The sequence below is a fragment of the Haemaphysalis longicornis genome, unplaced genomic scaffold (genome assembly GCF_048455015.1).
Source record: "Haemaphysalis longicornis isolate Haplotype H1 unplaced genomic scaffold, Haemaphysalis longicornis Haplotype H1 scaffold_6, whole genome shotgun sequence".
NCBI lineage: Eukaryota > Metazoa > Arthropoda > Arachnida > Ixodida > Ixodidae > Haemaphysalis > Haemaphysalis longicornis.
This window is the reverse complement of record NW_027526407.1, coordinates 60,792,287-60,813,534: the sequence shown is the minus strand read 5'-3', so window position 1 is coordinate 60,813,534 and position 21,248 is coordinate 60,792,287. Positions and strand designations below refer to the sequence as shown.

Here is a 21,248-nt window from a genome sequence, read left to right as displayed (position 1 = left end):
AATAAATGAAACAGTTCCACTGGACGTAGAAGCTGTTCAATCAGTGCGGATCAGTGATTTACCACAGGGGCTGTGGTGCCCTCTCTTGACTAGTTACAGTATCAGCCTGGCGTTGCAACGGAAGGTAGTCTGTACAGGGCGCCGCATCTCTCTAAAACGCCTATAAAGAAACGCTGGATTTAGCTTTCATTTGTTTTGGGTCATTACTGCCTTAATTCTTGATGTTTTTCCTCATTTTATATCATTGTCTACTTATTTTCAGCCAAGCAACGGCAGCCTCCGTGAAAGCGACGCGGATCACCCCAACACTTTCATATGAGTAACGAGTGCCTCTGTGATGACATCGGGTGTCGTCTGTGAGATTGACATCGGATTGACATCGGATTGACATCGGATTGACATCAGATTGACATTGACATCGGATTGACATCGGATTGACATTGACATCGGATTGACATCGGATTGACATTAACATCGGATTGACATCGGATTGACATTGACATCGGATTGACATCGGATTGACATTAACATCGGATTGACACCGGATTGGCATTGACATCGGATTGACATCGGATTGACATGATCGAGATTGACATTGAATGGGATTGACATCGGCTTCGTAACGCAAGGGACCCAGGTTCAATCCCTTCCAGGAGAAGCGGTGCTCTTTTGAAATTCTTTCTTTGGGTGCGTGAGGCGCGTAACTGCGGTTGCTAGATACCGTTACTCAGGCGAGCTACGATGACAAGCAGGGCCCCTAAAGTACGCCGCACTTAAAGGGGCCACGAAGACAAAATACAAGTTTGGTTCATTAAAAAGACTGCTTCGTCGTGATAAAAATGATACCGATTTCATCGCAAACTTCGGAAAAATAACGGAGATATTAAAGAAAACTCGTGCAGGAGTGGCAACTCGCTAGCCAGTTTCCGGCAACTTTTCTATGACGTCACAGAATCTTGTTTGGGCGATCGACGGCGGCCAAACTGATAAATCGTCAGGACACATGACTGGACGATTGTAGTGAGGTCGCTAGTTCCGTTTGATCGAATCACTTGAATGCTCATTTGCAGTTACGACACTGAAAATTATGTTTTATTGATGTCCCATATGACGTCACTCGTGCCGATAACACGTCACTGTGGCGCGAAATTTGAAAGTTCATGAGTATTTCTTGCGTTTTCATCGGTTAAAAAACGTTTTTAGCGGCCGGAATGACTCTTTCAAGTTAACCAAAGTTCTATTTTCTCTTCATGGACCCTTTAAAAAGAAGGGTCACGTCGATGCCGACAGGAATTGCTAGATGAGGATGAACGGGTAGAACGGCAGATTCATGGATAAAAGCATTCGCCTTGATAGCGTAGGGGAAAGGAATTGTGAGCCTAGTGCTGCTGAAAATCCGTGTCACAGGCACCGACGCCGTCTGACGACAAATGCTCCAGCAGACATCTTAACAGTAGGGAGAACATTCGCTTTAATAGTACAGCATTGCTGGCCAGGATTTCTTCGCGGAGTTCTCACACAGAAGTGATAGGGTCTCCCCGTTGATTTCATTGCGCCTCCTGGTTAACCACATTTGTGGCCCCAATTAGGCAACTGGTGGTCTGCAGTGATTCGATTACTTCGACGTACCAACTGGTTACTCCGCACCGTACGGCAGTGCAATGACCTAGCAGAGCGGCGGTGCTGATGCTAAATTAATCATACGTTCTGACTCTCCGAGAAAGACGCTCCAAGAAAACTGTACGAGCTAGTGAGAACGGGCTGTTTTTGGTGGATCCACTCTCAAAATTGGCCAAACTAGTGAAACAAAGTTTTCGCTAACTAGTGCAGTAGAACAGGTTCGACCAGAAGTCTAAACGTGACGTTACACTTTTTTGCGTTGATCGCGTATCTGGTTGTTTGCCTTTGAAAAGATGCACTTTGGAAATGGGCACGACCCAAGTGCTGAGAAGGCAATTAAAAATAAGAATATTAGTGGACTTTGAAAGCGCTAGCGAAATGCTGAGTTAAAAAAACGATGGCCACGTAACGTAATTTATTTCGGACAGCTCGAACTGCTAATTTCGAACGGAGGAAATCGGTTACCACTTGCGGATTATTTCGCTCGAAACCGTTCATCTGTCCACATCCTTCAGCAAAAGCCAATAGCCCAACCCGCCACGAACTAACCTTTCCTTTCTCGAGCGAATCTGTAATATACGGCCTACGGGTGACTCAACACAGAACCGCGTAACCAAGAACCGGCAACAACCTGCAAAAAACTCTCAGCATGCCTCTCTTAAAGTCTGGCCGCTCTCTCACCCACGTGTTCGTAAACTAAGCCGCCACCCCTTTCCTCTCCACCGCTAACACGCAGATCGCGCCGATCGCCCTTGTTCTCCGCCGCACACCTGCTCATGATTCTTTGGCGAGCGCTCACAGAATATCTCGTCACAAAGTAACTTTAGCCGATGCCGAGCAGTTCTGCAAGATACGGCCCACTGAAAACTTGAGCAGGAACAGCGTAACCAAGTACCGGCCGCAATCTGCGAAAAAACTCTCATCGCATCTCTTCCCAAACGCTCGCCGCTCCCTCACCCACGTGTTCGAAAACTACGGCGCCACCCCCCTCCCTCTCTCCACCGTCACCAACACGCAGTTCAGGCCCCTCCCTCCCTCTCCCGTTGTCCCGGCGCGAACGCAACCGGAGCGGCCCCGTCAGACTCGCATCGACCGTCGGCGCGGTCGGCCACGCACTCGAGAACGTCGCCAACGAACCCTCGTGGAGCTCGCGCCCCGTCATGGCCCGACGCCGTGGCGTGTTCGGTCCGCTTGCCCTGGGCACGGCCCTGGCGTCGGCCGTGCTGGCGGCCGCCCTGGCCCTGCCAGCGGCCTCCGCGGTGTCCCTGACCCAGGCTCCCGACCCCCAGGAGCCCGGAGGAACCGAGGGGGCTGACCTGGGGGCTATCGGGCCCACGCCGCACAGACCCCGCTACCTGGGACCCTGCAACAGGGTGCCGCCCGGCGTGGTCACCGAGAAGTCGCCGGGCTACAACAACTTCAGCATCGTCATCTCCGGGAACCCAAAGAAGTACGTCCCCGGAGAAGCCTACACCGGTGAGTGCTGGACGTCCTGTGAATGCGCGCCTCCAGGAACCAAGATGTAGATGTTGACACCTACCAGGTGTGACCAGCAGACCATAGCCGCCCGCTGTGTGGACCGTACCACGGAACAATCTTAGAATAACCATAGGAAAACCGGACCGTACCGCGGTGCAATCGGAGAAACCTAGTCGGGGAACGAGCTGCTGGATGTTTGGACCGCACCATGATGCAATCTTAAAGTTCTTGCCAAAGACCAACTAGTTTTAGTAATTTTAACAAAACGTGGTACATCTTCAAATAACCATCGGAAAACCGGACCGTATACCGCCGTGCAATCTGAGAAATCTAGTCGGGGAACTAGCTGTTGGATGTTTGGACCGCACCATGATGCAATATTAAAGTTCTTGCCAAAGACCAACTAGTTTTAGTAATTTCAACAAAACGTGGTACTCTTAATTTCTCAGTGACAAGAACTTCAACAAAACTATTAGTGAAACGACATTTTCGACCAATATACAAGGCAGCGCTTGCAGGTGCGCGATAGCCGTACCGTTTTAGAGCCCACCTTCAATACCACCCGGCTATGTTCTTGTCCCTTCAAACTCTTGCTATTATAGTTCCACAACAAATTAAAACATCGAAAAGTCGATGTTACTTATCTGAAAGGGTATTCCAGCCGTGTGGTCGCTTAAATCTGCAAAAGATTTTGACGCTGTTTTAGTTTTGTACAGGCCGTTACGACATGAGGAAACTCGCACAGTTTGCTTTAAAGGTAGGGTTTATTGAGCTGGTGTACCTTTGGTAACGTGCGGGGTGGTCACTTAGCAGTAGGTCAGTTCGACATGCTTTTTTTGGTACCCAATGGCGACATTGTCGACGTGCGCCTGTTAGAAAGAAAAAAAAACGACTAAATAAAAGAAAGAAATGTCCGGGTATATTTGCCAAACAACTAGTTTCGTGTCTCTCCTTTCGACGTCGTATTTCGTTTTCCGATTATCTTGATGCTGCTTTAAAAAAATGAGAAATATACTACGCAAAATTAAAATACATGTCCTGATATATTTGATATTCAAATAGCTTCCTCTCTCTCTATTCAACGTCATATTTATTTTTCCTTCATTGGTATGCCGTTTATGAATTTTAACGAACGCTTACCCCAACGGTGATACAGAAACGTTGAGGCGTTGGGTAATGGGAATATAAAGGGCAAAATTTAGAAGCGGTTCGCGTTAGCATTGATGCCGTGGTAAAGAATATTACTTTTGTCTCAAACCATATTTTCACTCTTTTTATAGGAAGGTTGCCGCGGTTAATACGAAACTCCTGCCGGGCTCTGAACGGTTCCGTAAAGGGGTTATCCTGGAACGCGTGTCGCCCTTTGTGTTCATACCTGCGCAAATCTGAGCGAATAGCCTAAATACACACACTTTTAGAAATTTTTTCAGCAGTTTAAGTTCAGCGCAGAATCATTAGGCAACTTTGAAACTCTGCCGCTGCACCTAAGCAGCACCAGCCTGCCAACCGAATGCAGCGAATCCTCGCGTAAATTTGTCCTTTGGCGCAAGCGTTGTGTGTCGTTAAAAATTTTAAAAACAGTTTAGCTAATATTTTTGCATAGCAATCGATGTCATTTGAGCTTGTTCTTTTGTTTTCCTAATAAACGCTGGCTGGCCTTGGAGCACTAGCCTTCACGTTGCCCTCTGGCTACGGTAATATGTACATGTATATATACAGTAAACTCAAAGGGATCGGGAAAATTTATTATCAGAAATTCGTCTTGAGCGGACGTTTTTTGCATTGTTAAAGTTACGAGAAAGCAAACGTGTCGTTCGTCTTAACCACGAAATTAGTCTTAGCGAGAGCCTAGTGTATACATGCATGTATACATGCACACACAAATACATACGTACATACGTACATGTTGAAATGTGTGCAACTAACGGAGGCACGTACCTTATCGAAATATTTTTTATGTTACATACGTATAGACAAATATAACTTTTCCAATAACGAATGTCCACACCAGCATTCGGAATGTGATACAGCATTTGGGATTATATAAATGTATTTCATAACCTTTCCACATCGTGTTACTTGAGGTGATAGGTAAAAAGTACTCCTAACGAAAAGAAAATCCCCAGAACAACGAACAGAAGAACGTGCCAACACTCTGCTCAAGTGCGCACTCTTACGTAATAGCAATGCCACGTTTTACTGCCCGTGCGTTGACGTAAGCCCGCCTATATCGACGTGTGGGACGGATGTTGCGAAATTTAATTTCGTATTCCAAACATTGCCCTCCCCACTTTCGCCGCTTCGTAACCCGAGCGCCGAAATATCACCCCGTGGTTTCAAGTTCTGACCGACGCGATTGCAGCACTGACGGGGACTGGCCAAATTTGCACAGCGATGAACGCGTCCATATAATTCTCTGCATCTTCTCGCGTCCTTCGGGAATTTTCCAAGACAGGTTGTGGACCACTTTTTGTCTACTTTTGCTGTCTACGCTGCCCTCAAACGCATGTAAACATCTGTCGCATAAACGTATTCATTCTTCGGGCATTCGGGGATATTCCAAGACAGGTTGTGGACCACTTTTCGTCTACTTTTGCTGTATACGCTGTACTCCAACGCATGTAAACATCTGTTGTATAAACTACTTTATTTTTCGGGCAAATTCAAGCTACTTAAGCTAAATTTTATATGAATTGAAAATATAGTTTCATTGAACGTACCTAAATTGCTTGATACCTCCCTCACACCGTTTAGGAACCAACATAAAGTCACCCCCACAACCCAGGAATAGACGACCCGGCCCTTTAAAGTGCCATGAAAACAAAACACAACACTCTTTATTCTGAAAATACTTTACTTTGATAACTAACTCAACCATTGGTAGTCCGTAAGCACATCTTTTAAACAGAAAAAAAAAGTTGGAAACGACTTTTAGAGCTCATGCTAATAGACATCCGCAGTGATGTGACATGATGTAGGGAAAACTAAGAACCGTTCAATCACATAGCGATGTTCCTTGGCGGTAGCTTTGGTCTGCGGCCACCAGTCGCACGAATAAGTCCTTGTGACGTCATGCCAGCGGCGGAACAAAGTTTGGTGCCATTGTTGTTGTTCTTTCGTCGTGGCGCATGCCTTCTTGGGGGTATGAGCCAGGAATGGGGAGTCTTGAGTGTCTGCTGTGTCCGCTTCGCCAAATTCAGGAAGATGTAAACTGGAAACGTAAAAATTGTACAAGAGTGCATGCTGCGTGACACGTGAACGTGATGGCACGTGAATAAAAGAGGTGCACGCCAGCCACACAAACCCCCATTCTAGGGAATCTAGGTCATGTGCACTCCTCCTTGCTGCGTATTTAGCGCCTTGAGACGAAGAAATGAAAGCGAAGAAAGAGACGCAAATACGATGCTGCCCCAAAGAAGTTGTTAATAAGTATTGCCAGGCTTTCACCTGTAAATCACGTAAGTGTAGTGAAATGCCCTGAGAAATTTTCAGCTACCGTGCAAGTTAACAGAGACGTGCTTCTCCGCCTGCGCATTTGTATTTTTCTCATCCGCCCTAGTCTATTCAATGGTACAGTTAACAACGAACCAAATTAACACTGTCCGGGAGTTGGAAATGATTATTCCGATATACACTCCAAGAATCTATGCCATCTTGCACAAGGGTGCAAGCCTGATGTCACAGACCAGCTGAAACTCGACGAACGCCATGTAAGTCACTGAGAACCATTTGCCCTGTGTATAGAGATACGGCACTCGTCATCTATTCGTGATTCTCAAGGGACGCGAAGGCTTGTCGTAAAACTTGCAAAACCTCCTCCTTCTGCTCAGCGTTGCGCACGGACCTCAGGTTAGAGAGGTTCACGTCGAACCAAAGTCTGTCGCCGTTGCGGAAGCTGGGCGAGAACTCGTTGTCAAAGGATTCTCGCTGAAACTGGCCGTTCGCGCCTCCCAGAAATCCGTGGCTCTGACGCTGAGTTCTCTATAACTCAACAGGCGGGGTCATTTTGTCGGCGAAGCTGTTTGCTCAAACGCACACTTGCACGCATCGGTTCGGGTCCTCGTCTCGTCGTCGCCGATTCCATTCTCGCGTCGCAGTGCAGCGCGCTTCCTGATAATCCACCTCTTTTTTTTTTTTTTTTTGGCGTCCGGATCTTCTTTGGTCGCCCTATCCCCATGTGCACGACAAAAAACCGGGGAGAGTTCCAAGCCCGCTAAATGTCACAAGAAATAGGCGCTTCCTTGTTGAAGAAGCTTCTCTAAAAGCGAAGCTGCTCGTAGAACCCCCAGAAGGAAGATGCCCACATAGCTAAAAAGGGCGAACTCCTCGCATTTTAAACAGAGAGATCCACTTGGCGGCGGTACCGCTAGCGGAATTTCGGCATTATTAGTGTGGCATATGATGTAAGGAGCAGACGACCGGTGACGAGCGCGTTTCTGGTCATTGACGGCGCAACCAATCCTCGCTTGTGATTATATGGCCTTTATTCATTCGAATGCTTAAGTTTCTAATTTGCAGTTCCGTGTAGCGGGCGAATTAGCTCTCCTTACGCCCGATTCCTGGCCAATCACCCTGGTATGTGCGTGTCATATGCGTGCTCACGTGCTCTTTTTAGTTTCTTGGTATTTTTTGGTAGTTCTGCTGTTAACAACAGGCGAAGGCAAGGTAGTTGGTTTCAAATCGTAGTGGTAACTTTCGGGCACAGTACACGGAAACTCTACAAGAGAGTGCGCTGGTCTACGTGTTTTATTTTTGTGTTGACCCGGTACAGGGTACGTACACAGAAGTTTCAGCGGAAATACTACACCCCTTTCTAAACCAACGGCATCGTCACGAGTTGACAGATCATGGTTCTTCCGCTGGACGCACTGTGCTGCAAGCGCATCATTTGTCGCGTGACAATTTCCTGCGTACAGTGTACGCTAGGTCTCCAAAATGTTTTGACAATTCTACCATCAAGTGCGCGGAATGGCATGAAACCATCGTGGGTCAGGTGTTGCATAGCTGTTTTATATGACGAGGTCAAGGCAAATTATGGAGCAAGGTGCATCAGTTTCTCCTTGCCTTTTCCGACTTCGCTATGTATAGGCCACCGCAAAGCCTTTCTCCGTGGCACTTTGATTTATTGACTGACTGATTGATTGATTGATTGATTGATTAATTGACTGACTGATTGATTGATTGATTGATTGATTGATTGATTGATTGATTGATTGATTGATTGATTGATTGATTGATTGATTGATTGATTGATTGATTGATTGATTGATTGATTGATTGATTGATTGATTGATTGTAAAGTTTAACGCACCGGTACTACGCAGGCGATGAGGCGCGTCATAGGGGATGGCTCCGTATTAATTTTCACCCCCTGGGGATCTTTAACGTGCGCCGAAATCTCGTACACGCGGGCGTTTTTGCTTTTCCCTCCATCAAAAAAGCGGCCGCCGTGACCGGGAATCGAACCCGCGACCTCGTTCTCAGCAGCGCCAAGCCTTTGCCACTGAGCCAACGCGGCGGGTGGCTGGACGAAATCGTACAGTTCAAGTTCAAATTATTAAATTTAGAACGAACGAGCTATCACTCTATATTCCGGTGCATATGCATGCGTTTATGTACGTAAGATGGTTCACTATGGTACGCAACTCGTAGTTATACGGAGTTCACGTGTAATCATTCACTGGTAAGGCAACAGACGGAGCCAGAATACGTGAAAACCTTGCAGTTCAATACAAAAAATATCGTTAAAATTTCCCATTGGGCATGTTACATTCGGAAGAACATCTGGTTAGGCAATAACCAGATTAAACCGTTCTGGCGCACGCTAGTGTAAAAATTAGGCATCGTATACAAATTAGTTTACAATGTGGACGCACACATTTGAAGTCACGCTGGAATATTGTACAATTGTATTCGGAAAGAAAATGAGCGCTTTAATCGGGAGATTTAGACGTCACGGATCAAGATTTTAAGATATCGGTAGCGCATCTTTGCGCCTGCGCAGTACCGAGCTTTGAATCCGACAGTGATGCCGGTTTGTGCGATACTTGGTGGCCACATAATCGTTATTCTTTTAACCTCACACCCTCCGCCACCCTTCTCCATTTTGTAGCACATAGTGCTTATGCGCATGCGCGCACCTAATATTTGAATGCGGGTGTAATTGCTCAAACAAGCTAAGCTTTGAACGGTTGCTTTCCCTGTAGTTTTATTTTGTGTGTGTGTGGTCAGAAGTAACCGGCGATATAGCTTCTCACCCGAGCGTGGCTTTACGGTAACCCGTTGGCGAGGCTGCGTGTTTATTTCCCGGAAATAATGCGGGAAGAAATATCTTCTAATACGCAGTAATACAAAGCAATCCCATTAAAAAACTTACATAGCACTCGGAAAAAAAAAACTCTCGGTTATGCCAAGATATACGTAGCGTGAGCTATAGTTCAGCTAGTTATTCTTAGTTTTCCTGCTTGTCTAGGATTAGCTGATTATCATGCTTACTGCTGCTAAAACGATTTCCAATCCAAGCCAAGTCAATTCAATCCAATCCAATCCTATCTCGGCGGTGGCTCCGGCGAGCCAGCTGTGCGCCGTGAGGCGTCACTGCTCCTCGCGCATACGCAGCACGGCTCTCCAGGAGCCACACGAAACTGCTCAGCCTCAGCCAGTGAAGCTTACGCTACAAAAGCGCATTTTGTCAGGGCTCGTACAATCGTGCACGCCAACTTACGGCCTTCCTGTCTGCGCCAGCGTGAAAATCGGTGCGAGCGAGAATTCGGCATTGACGGTGTTCGCGTGTAAGCAATAATCGAAAACAAACAGGAGGAAAAGAACCCAGCCCGGGTCGAACACTCCCGCAGCTTTCACACGACCCAGCGCCGAAAACACGGAAACGCTGTATAGCAAAGTGGAGTTTTCTTGTGGGCCGACGCAGAACGCCGCGTGGCTTCTCTCGTTCGCGATCATTTTCTCCAGTCGCTGGCGGCCACAACTTCTCAGTGCCTTGCTTCGCAGTTCGCCGTAATAGAACTGGAAGTTCTACAGCAGAACATTGCTCGCATGACGGCAACCGTTATAAACATGACCATTATGAATCATTACAAACAATACTATAAACCATTATAAATATTAGGGCTCAAAGCCCTAAAAGTTGTCTGATGCCACAGAGAAATGTATTCTCTCAAGCACGCCGTCTGTAGCCACCGCAGGTTATCCTGCTCAATAAAAACATTATAAACAATTATATATGCGATTATATTACGTTATAAACCACTATATCATAAATACCATTATAAACATTATGGCTCAAAGCCATAAAAGTTGTCTGATGTGACAGAGAAATGCATGCTTCAAATCATGCTGTAACCAGCGCAGTTTATCCTGCTCAATAAAAACCATTATGTAGCATTATAAATACAAATCATACTACATCATAAACCATTACATTAGGAATACTCAATAAAGCCGTTATAGACCATTATCAACGTTATTATAAACCATTGCGAACATTAGGGCTCAAAGCCCCAACAGTTGTGTGATGCTACCGAGAAATGCACGCTGCAAAGCACGCCGTCCGTAACCAGCGCAGGTTATTCACGTTGATTAAAAAGCTACACAAAATTTCTGCCCGCAAAGGAAATTCAAGTAAGGTATAATTGAGTTGAAATGAAAAGTGGGTAGATTTGGGTATCAATGGAATTCGAACGGAAAACTCGAAAGAGCCTTAACACTGGGAACAAGGAGAACCAACAGGGAGGAAGTAATTAATGATTACTACAGTCGAACCTCAATATAAGGAATACTGATATAGCGAATTATCGGATATACCAACTAAACATGAACTTTCGTTGGTCACGCTTTATTTCTGTGACACTTATTCTTTTTGTAGCGAAACCGAAACCGCAAGAGCCGCGGGCGATATCGGCTATAACGAAGAAATACTCAGTTCGCGCGAGGCTCGAAACTCTAGAGCTCGGCTATAAAAAGCAAAAAGAAGCAAATTAGAAGATAAGAGTTCGCAAAACTACAGTCGAAAAGGACCTTTCGTGCGTAGACACTCTGGAAAACTTCATGCTGCAGTGCTGTGAGAAGTCGCCAGACGAGGATGACATGCTTCTTCAAATATATAAGAACACAGCCCTGTTTTGACAAACGAACTTTGTTCTGTTGTAATTTCACCTTGTCATCTTCTGTACCATTTAGTTCGAAATGCCACAAAGAGGCAGATAAGGATTACTGTCCTTCTATGGTGTTCGAAGCCTAGAGTATAGCGATTTAGTATCTAGGATTTTTCCGCCAGCCAAATTGTCGATTTGTTAGAGCCGATTGTTACCCCTACTGTTAGAACGAATATCGGATACAACCAACAAATTTACTGCCCCGATACCACTTCGTTAATCGAGGTTCGACTGTATTTTTTATCTATGGTTTAGTTTAAACTCGAGAATAAATAGCAGTAGCTCTGGATATTCAGTGAGCGGTACCGGTTTGGCCAACTGGGTTAAGTTCAAGACACGCTGATTGTTGGTAGGTAGGGTGGCGCATGCGCGGAGAGACTCTGGCAGGGCAGTGAGTTAGGTACGTAGCAGTTTGGCTGCCTAGGTAAAGTCGTGAACAATTGATTGATTGATTGATTGATTGATTGATTGATTGATTGATTGATTGATTGATTGATTGATTGATTGATTGATTGATTGATTGATTGATTGATTGATTGTAGGCTTTAACGCGCCGACGCAACGCAGGCGATGAGGCGCGCCGTAGTGGAGGGTTCCGGATTAATTTTGACCACCTAGGGATCTTTAACGTGCGCCAAAATCTCGTACACATGGGCGTTTTATCTTTTCGCTTCCATCAGAAAAGCGGCCGCCGCGGCCGGGAATTGAACCCGCGACCGTCGTGAACGATTCGTGAACGAGTCGCGAACCATTACACTCTGTGAAAGCGGATGACCAGCAAAGATGGTTAGCACGCGACGTAGTGGTGACACAGAATTTCGGTATAAATTTGCCGAGTTGTACGCGTTTAAACCACGTTTTTCCAGCTACAACTCGGTTTTCGCGCCTAGCAAGCGCCATGAATGAGCACAGAATTGCACTGAAAGACAACACAGGACGCTGCTCGGTGCAGTCACCACTGATGATGATGATGGTGATGATGATGATGATGGTGGTGGTGGTGGTATTATTGCTAGTGGTATCCCCTTTGTAGCGGGGTGATGACATTGTGTAATTTTCTGATGGAACGCGCCGTTAATCTTTCCGCCTATCCCCATCTCCACCCTCTCCCTTGGAACGAACGAGGGATTAGAAGCTTTGACTGCGTAGCCTCACGAGGCGCTGGCTTGAACTTGGCCCAGCTTGATCGACGGGACGAGGAAGGAAACGTTTTCTCGGTTTTCCCTTGAATAATAAGCTTCGCTTAAATTTCAAACATGTTGCTCTTAAGCAACATGCGCCGCGCATGCGCACAAAGCAGTGGGCTGTGCTACGAAGTGCAAAAAACTGCGGTTGATTCCTCTGTAATAGGAATCAGTAAAACACGAAAGGGAAATGTGCAGCGAAATCTGCAGGTGAGCATTATTTGCGGGTCCGCGGCTGTCTTGTGGGTGTGCTTGGCGAGCGACGTCCTGTTGCGGGTCGCTTCGGCAAAGGTGCACTTGCGTCATTTCCGTGACGGATAGGACATCAGTTCAATCTTGGTGTGTACCAGCATAAAACACTTTCGTGTTAAAATATCAAACCCGAAAACGAGCCCGAAGTGTAACGTACTCGTAAGTAGTAAAGGTTGCTTCCCCGCAAAACGATCCTGTGTTCAGGGGAGCACTTTTTACAGGCCGCTTGCTTCGTTGTACTGGCGTCACTGCCGTGACGGATATGACGTCAGCAAAATCTTCGTGTATCCAGGAATAAAACACTTTCGGGTTAAAAACCTCTCCCCGGGCCCATAGCTCTGCGCCTGTCCACTTCCCCCCGGATGTCAGGCGACAAACGCTGCTCGGAGAATAAGTACACGCGCATGCGCTGTGGACACGGTATAGACTGGGTAAACAAATGCGCATCTCATTTTCTCGCCGTGCGCCGTTCCCGGCCAGCATGCGGGTTTATCATTCCTCCGATTTTCGCAGTGCATTGCAAACACTTGCAAGTACAGAGTCGACAAAGACGAAACTGCCCGGCAAGGGAACAAAATTGACGGCGTCTTAGGAGGCCGACAAACGGGATTGAGTAAACGGCCACGCGGCCGTGAAAATGTAATCTGCGCGCCGACAATGAAAATGGCGCGCGGGGCTTTGCTTCGTCCGACCCGCGAGAGGCATTGAGCCGGCGTAATGGGTTGAACGTTTGGCGAGGAAGCACGGGGGACTGCAAGGACGAAATTGGGGACGGGAGGCCGTCAACGGTGTTTATATATGGGTCCCCGGGCGGGGAAGGTGTACACGCAGCTGTCGGGTTTGGACAACGAAGCGTCAATTCCCGGCGTGCGTGTGATATACCTGCGTGCGTTGCGCCGTTTTCGGGCTGTTAGCAGAACGAAGATGAAACAGGGTCGAGCCAGGCCAGGTTCGAATTAGTATGCTTCGCTGCAACGTCGGCGTACATGCGCTATATGGTTGCACGCGTTGCGTGGTTTATTACGTTTTGTATATTAGTCAAACAAAGACGAAACGAAGTCGAGCCAAGGCGACTTCGAATGAGGGTGCTTCGCTGCAACGTCGGCGTACGTGCGCCGTATGGTTGCACGCGTTGCGTTGTTTATTACGTTTTCTATATTAGTCGAGCGAAGACGAAACGAACCCGAGCCAAGCCGAGTTCGAATTAGGGTGATTCGCTGCAATCCCGGTGTATGTGATTGGTAAAGCTGTGCGCGTTCGGTCGTTTTCTTGACAAAGGTCGTTTTCTTCGCCAAGCGAAGAGAAAACAGAGTCGAGCCAAGACGATTTCGGATTAGATGCATCGCAGCAATGCAGACGTGCGAGGGGAATGAGCTTAAGCTAAACTCCATAACAGCTGTTGCTAGCTTTGAGATAGAGGTAACAAAAAAGATTCCGGGGAAATTTCTTACGCGATTCATTCTTACGCAGCGTGCGTATCTCCAAGTCTAGCTTGCCACAGCCCCCAAGTAGAAAACTGCGGCATAGAGAGTCACGCCATGTATAATAGAGTGATGCAGATGCACGCTTCGTTCGCAACGGCAGCAACTGAAGCGTGGAGAAACCGAAAACTGTTGGGCAGATTTTGTGAAGCTGTGTTGCTAACTTAGAAAAATGAAGCGTAAAGGGGTCCTTTCCAACGCTTGGTTTTCGCCAACAACTTTCTCCTCTTCTACCCTAGCGCCAGACTATTCGTAAGCGTAGGGCATGTTGTCCTTGGTTTTCCTGTTTTTTTTTTTTTTTCATGCTACTGTTTCGGGCTTCGCAGTTGAGTATCTTCCAAACTACAATCTAGACAGATGCTTATCCAACGGGAGCCGACATTTCTGATGGTGGGAATAAGGCCAGTGTCATAAAACTAAAAAAAAAAACCAATTGTCAGTCCGCGAAGTTTTTAACACAGACGTCTGCAATTTTTCAACTTCCACGCCACCACATCTGTGCAAAAAGTAAATACTTTAATTGTGGGTTTACAAGCTGAATCTACACAGGGGCTTTAATGCGCGCCGCTTAGTGGGGGGCTGCGTGTTCTTTTGGATCCCATGGGTACAAGTGCAGAGCACTTTCGGGGCTCGCCTTGTCGTCGTAGCTCGCTCGCTGGACCCATGTAGAGCCGCACGGCGTTCCGTATCGGCTGTCGTCGCGGCGTACCCAAGAGGCTTCGAAAGCCAAGCGGTCTATACTATCATAAGCGTTTGAAACTCGTGAACCGCTGCGCTTGTCATACATCTTCCACGTTGTTTAGCGCAGAGTTGGTACAAAGTTCGTGCAATGTACGAACAAAGATTGGTACATTCGAGGCAAAATATACGTATTTAAGCGGCAGCGCGCGCGTTCAGTCAGTTACAGGCGGGGGGCGCGCGAGCGCTGCGAAGGCGGGAAATTTGAACTGCGTTGGGTGGCAGCAGTGAGCCGATAACGGCGCTACAGTCCATTAGGGTGAACCACTGCTCTGCACTTCCGACAGCTTTCGCGGTGAGTCGAACGGCTTTAATTTTTTTAACCTCCATAAGAACAATGCCATCCACGGCGTAAATTGAATCTGCGTCTCTGTACTAAGCAGGACATCTAAAGCCTCGGCGGCCCGTAATAGTTATGATTCGAAGTCAGTACCAGCTATACGCGGGTACAACTTCAGAACGACAATGCAAGTTCCCGCTGCGCCTCATCACAGCAGCCGGCTGTTCCTCCGCGCGCCGCAAAGAGTGGGTCACTGCGAGAATTTTAAGCGCGACACGAGTTGTTTCCGCCCTTCTTCCGACTAAGTCTGCTTGTAAGCTACCGCAGCGGCGACAGACTAGGTGAGGAAAAGCAGACAATGTCATTTATTTAGCCGATTCTTTTTTCAAAACTCGCGTGCGCGTTGACACCCGGGTCCGTTACTTCGGCGTGGTGAATATACCCTATGAGCTACTGCCGCTTTGCATTTGTCATAGTTGCCACTGCCATATTTCCTGACGACCTGCTCAAACTTAGCTAAAGCTGCGCCCGGAGTGCGTGTGTTTCTCTTGGCAAGTAACCATGCAGAGACCTTCTCCACAAAGTCGGTTTGATCTTATTGTATCCTGTGATTGAGGGTACATTTTCTTAATCGGCTTCAGAAATTATTGTTGAACCCGTTTTTACGACCGTTCGTCTGTTGGTAAGAGCACGAGACGTTGCTGATGCCTTCAGAGCGATACGTGGCGATCAAATACAGGCACAGTGACATGTATGTCGATGTATGTTCACAGACGAAGACACGAACTGAGTTTAAATGAACAGTGAAAACAGCCCCAATCAAGAGCGGCGCTCATGAAGTATGCAAGTGTAGCACGAATATGGAACGAGAATGAACATGAGCAAAGAATCAATCAATCAATCAATCAATCAATCAATCAATCAATCAATCAATCAATCAATCAATCAATCAATCAATCAATCAATCAATCAATCAATTAATCTATCAATCAATCAATCAATCAAACAAACAGTTGGTCAATCAATTAGTCAATTTATTAATCAATTAGTCAAGCAATTAGTCAATCGCTCAAATTCATCGATCAATCAGGAAGGCCCTATAGCAGACGCCATCATCATCATGAACCTTGGAAACATGTGCACCGTTAAAGAAGCGGTGTAATAATGCGCACATGGGAAGCACGAATGAAGCGCAAGATTGAAGCAAGAATGAAGCAGATGAAGACACGAGGAACGAAGCAGGACAGAAACGCCCGCTATGGGCATTTCGGCGCAATAACCTACGAAAGAGAAACTAAACAATAAGGCACTCCGAAAGAGGATTCTGCTGGCGTTAAGAAGGAGAAATGGCAATGTCTCTAGCCTTACGATACATTCCATTCCCCCGAGAGATTTCTACCTGCGTGTTTTCGGGGCAGAGCGCAACAGGCATTGCTCTATAGCCACGAGATGCGAGTCGTCTCTCCCGAGAGAGTACGGATCGCCCGAACGAATGAACCGGCGTTCGCGGAAAGACAGCGTGCCGACACGAAATGAACGGAGGTAGTCGCGTAGGGGCGCCGTGTAGCGGCGACTTAGGGTTATAAATTTCATTCCTTCGGTGAGTTTGCACGAAACTTGCGGTTATAATTGTGATTCGCGTGTGTGGTCGTCGCGTGTTTAAAGGTTGTAAGTTCCCAACTTAGTCGAAGATATAATTGTGCAAGTAATTCATGCACAGGCGGAACAAAATTCTAGTAAACGCTGGCGAGCTCCGAATACCGGGACTGTGTGAGTTTTCGCATCCACACGGATGAATTTCCGTACTAAGCAACTTTTCATGCGGATAACGGTGACGGCTGGTTTATATCGAGCCCCAACCCATGCCTTGTCGGTACGCCAGTTTCCCGTTTTGTATTAGGTGGCTTCCTGGGAAAGATTCATTGATTGCTTGCTTGATTGATTGATTGATGCCTGGAGTCATTCATTCATTCATTCATTCATTCATTCATTCATTCATTCATTCATTCATTTGGCTATGAATGTGGAAGATTCCAGAATGCTCTTGTAATATCAGAAGTATTTCCTCATGAACAGTTTTAAAAGACGAAGCTTTTTAAGTAAAGTAGCACGCGTAATAGCTGAGGTTGTGTTTATGGCGCACAAAGGCGTTGAGAAAAAAAAACTAAGGAAGGTCACACTAAGGCCTAAGACTTGAAAGTAGTGAAGCTGTACGCAACCTTCAACGACGGTTTAAGTCCACGACTGCAGCCGATTTGCTTCTTCTTCGCTTCCTCAACGACCTTCACTCCATCACTGTTGCTATAAGTGCGAGCTTCCTTCATATTTGTGAGTGATAATCATTGAACATTACCTAGAAAGGGCATACACTATGGCGTGTCTTTCTCGTTTCGAGCAAGTGTTGCCACGATTACGGCGAACGCTATAGTCTTTCCGAGGATGTCTTGCCATGATTACGGCGAACGCTGGCGGTTTTTTGGGGGGGGCAATCTTGTCCAATCTCCCCAAACAGGCATGCCTGGCTTGACAAACGTACGTCAGAGACGCTGGGCGGTCGCCGTGAGGCACGCAAACACGAGCTCTCGGCATTTTCTTGCTTTTATTTAAACTGCCGGGTGGTCTTCGCAATCGTGACCAATCTCCATAATTGGGTACGCTTGAATTGACAAACGTACGTCAGGGACGCTGGGCGGTCGCCGTGAGGCACGCAAACACGAGCTCTCGGCATTTTCTTGCTTTTATTTAAACTGCCGGGTGGTCTTCGCAATCGTGACCAATCTCCATAATTGGGTACGCTTGAATTGACAAACGTACGTCAGGGACGCTGGGCGGTCGCCGTGAGGCACGCAAACACGAGCTCTCGGCATTTTCTTGCTTTTATTTAAACTGCCGGGTGGTCTTCGCAATCGTGACCAATCTCCATAATTGGGTACGCTTGAATTGACAAACGTACGTCAGGGACGCTGGGCGGTCGCCGTGAGGCACGCAAACACGAGCTCTCGGCATCGTCTTGCTTTTATTTTAACTGCCGGGTGGTCTACGTAATCGTGACCAATCTCCATAATTGGGTACGCTTGAATTGACAAACGTACGTCAGGGACGCTGGGCGGTCGCCGTGAGGCACGCAAACACGAGCTCTTGGCATTGTCTTGATTTTATTTTAACTGCCGGGTGGTCTACGTAATCATGACCAATCTCCATAATTGGGTACGCTTGAATTGACAAACGTACGTCAGAGACGCTGGGCGGTCGCCGTGAGGCACGCAAACACGAGCTCTCGGCATTTTCTTGCTTTTATTTAAACTGCCGGGTGGTCTTCGCAATCGTGACCAATCTCCATAATTGGGTACGCTTGAATTGACAAACGTACGTCAGAGACGCTGGGCGGTCGCCGTGAGGCACGCAAACACGAGCTCTCGGCATTTTCTTGCTTTTATTTAAACTGCCGGGTGGTCTTCGCAATCGTGACCAATCTCCATAATTGGGTACGCTTGAATTGACAAACGTACGTCAGAGACGCTGGGCGGTCGCCGTGAGGCACGCAAACACGAGCTCTCGGCATTTTCTTGCTTTTATTTAAACTGCCGGGTGGTCTTCGCAATCGTGACCAATCTCCATAATTGGGTACGCTTGAATTGACAAACGTACGTCAGAGACGCTGGGCGGTCGCCGTGAGGCACGCAAACACGAGCTCTCGGCATTTTCTTGCTTTTATTTAAACTGCCGGGTGGTCTTCGCAATCGTGACCAATCTCCATAATTGGGTACGCTTGAATTGACAAACGTACGTCAGGGACGCTGGGCGGTCGCCGTGAGGCACGCAAACACGAGCTCTCGGCATTTTCTTGCTTTTATTTAAACTGCCGGGTGGTCTTCGCAATCGTGACCAATCTCCATAATTGGGTACGCTTGAATTGACAAACGTACGTCAGAGACGCTGGGCGGTCGCCGTGAGGCACGCAAACACGAGCTCTCGGCATTTTCTTGCTTTTATTTAAACTGCCGGGTGGTCTTCGCAATCGTGACCAATCTCCATAATTGGGTACGCTTGAATTGACAAACGTACGTCAGGGACGCTGGGCGGTCGCCGTGAGGCACGCAAACACGAGCTCTCGGCATCGTCTTGCTTTTATTTTAACTGCCGGGTGGTCTACGTAATCGTGACCAATCTCCATAATTGGGTACGCTTGAATTGACAAACGTACGTCAGGGACGCTGGGCGGTCGCCGTGAGGCACGCAAACACGAGCTCTTGGCATTGTCTTGCTTTTATTTTAACTGCCGGGTGGTCTACGTAATCATGACCAATCTCCATAATTGGGTACGCTTGAATTGACAAACGTACGTCAGAGACGCTGGGCGGTCGCCGTGAGGCACGCAAACACGAGCTCTCGGCATTTTCTTGCTTTTATTTAAACTGCCGGGTGGTCTTCGCAATCGTGACCAATCTCCATAATTGGGTACGCTTGAATTGACAAACGTACGTCAGAGACGCTGGGCGGTCGCCGTGAGGCACGCAAACACGAGCTCTCGGCATTTTCTTGCTTTTATTTAAACTGCCGGGTGGTCTTCGCAATCGTGACCAATCTCCATAATTGGGTACGCTTGAATTGACAAACGTACGTCAGGGACGCTGGGCGGTCGCCGTGAGGCACGCAAACACGAGCTCTCGGCATTTTCTTGCTTTTATTTAAACTGCCGGGTGGTCTTCGCAATCGTGACCAATCTCCATAATTGGGTACGCTTGAATTGACAAACGTACGTCAGGGACGCTGGGCGGTCGCCGTGAGGCACGCAAACACGAGCTCTCGGCATTTTCTTGCTTTTATTTAAACTGCCGGGTGGTCTTCGCAATCGTGACCAATCTCCATAATTGGGTACGCTTGAATTGACAAACGTACGTCAGAGACGCTGGGCGGTCGCCGTGAGGCACGCAAACACGAGCTCTCGGCATTTTCTTGCTTTTATTTAAACTGCCGGGTGGTCTTCGCAATCGTGACCAATCTCCATAATTGGGTACGCTTGAATTGACAAACGTACGTCAGGGACGCTGGGCGGTCGCCGTGAGGCACGCAAACACGAGCTCTCGGCATCGTCTTGCTTTTATTTTAACTGCCGGGTGGTCTACGTAATCGTGACCAATCTCCATAATTGGGTACGCTTGAATTGACAAACGTACGTCAGGGACGCTGGGCGGTCGCCGTGAGGCACGCAAACACGAGCTCTTGGCATTGTCTTGCTTTTATTTTAACTGCCGGGTGGTCTACGTAATCATGACCAATCTCCATAATTGGGTACGCTTGAATTGACAAACGTACGTCAGGGACGCTGGGCGGTCGCCGTGAGGCACGCAAACACGAGCTCTTGGCATTGTCTTGCTTTTATTTTAACTGCCGGGTGGTCTACGTAATCATGACCAATCTCCATAATTGGGTACGCTTGAATTGACAAACGTACGTCAGGGACGCTGGGCGGTCGCCGTGAGGCACGCAAACACGAGCTCTCGGCATTTTCTTGCTTTTATTTAAACTGCCGGGTGGTCTTCGCAATCGTGACCAATCTCCATAATTGGGTACGCTTGAATTGACAAACGTACGTCAGGGACGCTGGGCGGTCGCCGTGAGGCACGCAAACACGAGCTCTCGGCATTTTCTTGCTTTTATTTAAACTGCCGGGTGGTCTACGTAATCATGACCAATCTCCATAATTGGGTACGCTTGAATTGACAAACGTACGTCAGGGACGCTGGGCGGTCGCCGTGAGGCACGCAAACACGAGCTCTTGGCATTGTCTTGCTTTTATTTAAACTGCCGGGTGGTCTTCGCAATCGTGACCAATCTCCATAATTGGGTACGCTTGAATTGACAAACGTACGTCAGGGACGCTGGGCGGTCGCCGTGAGGCACGCAAACACGAGCTCTCGGCATCGTCTTGCTTTTATTTTAACTGCCGGGTGGTCTACGTAATCGTGACCAATCTCCATAATTGGGTACGCTTGAATTGACAAACGTACGTCAGGGACGCTGGGCGGTCGCCGTGAGGCAC

The 21,248-nt window shown here is 47.6% G+C and overlaps 1 protein-coding gene across 4 annotated transcripts in view; it reads left to right on the top strand.

Moving 5' to 3' along the window:
• The first annotated feature begins 2,680 nt into the window (after positions 1-2,680).
• Positions 2,681-21,248, top strand: part of LOC144142783 (spondin-1-like) — a 179,626-nt gene continuing 161,058 nt past the window's right edge. For 2 of the 4 annotated variants that reach the window (XM_077674508.1, XM_077674506.1), the window contains exon 1: positions 2,681-3,096. In XM_077674508.1, the coding sequence (XP_077530634.1) occupies positions 2,781-3,096 (316 nt within the window). In that variant the 5' untranslated portion in view covers positions 2,681-2,780. The remainder of the gene's footprint in view (positions 3,097-21,248) is intronic. The other 2 variants (XM_077674507.1, XM_077674505.1) reach the window with 1 other exon arrangement.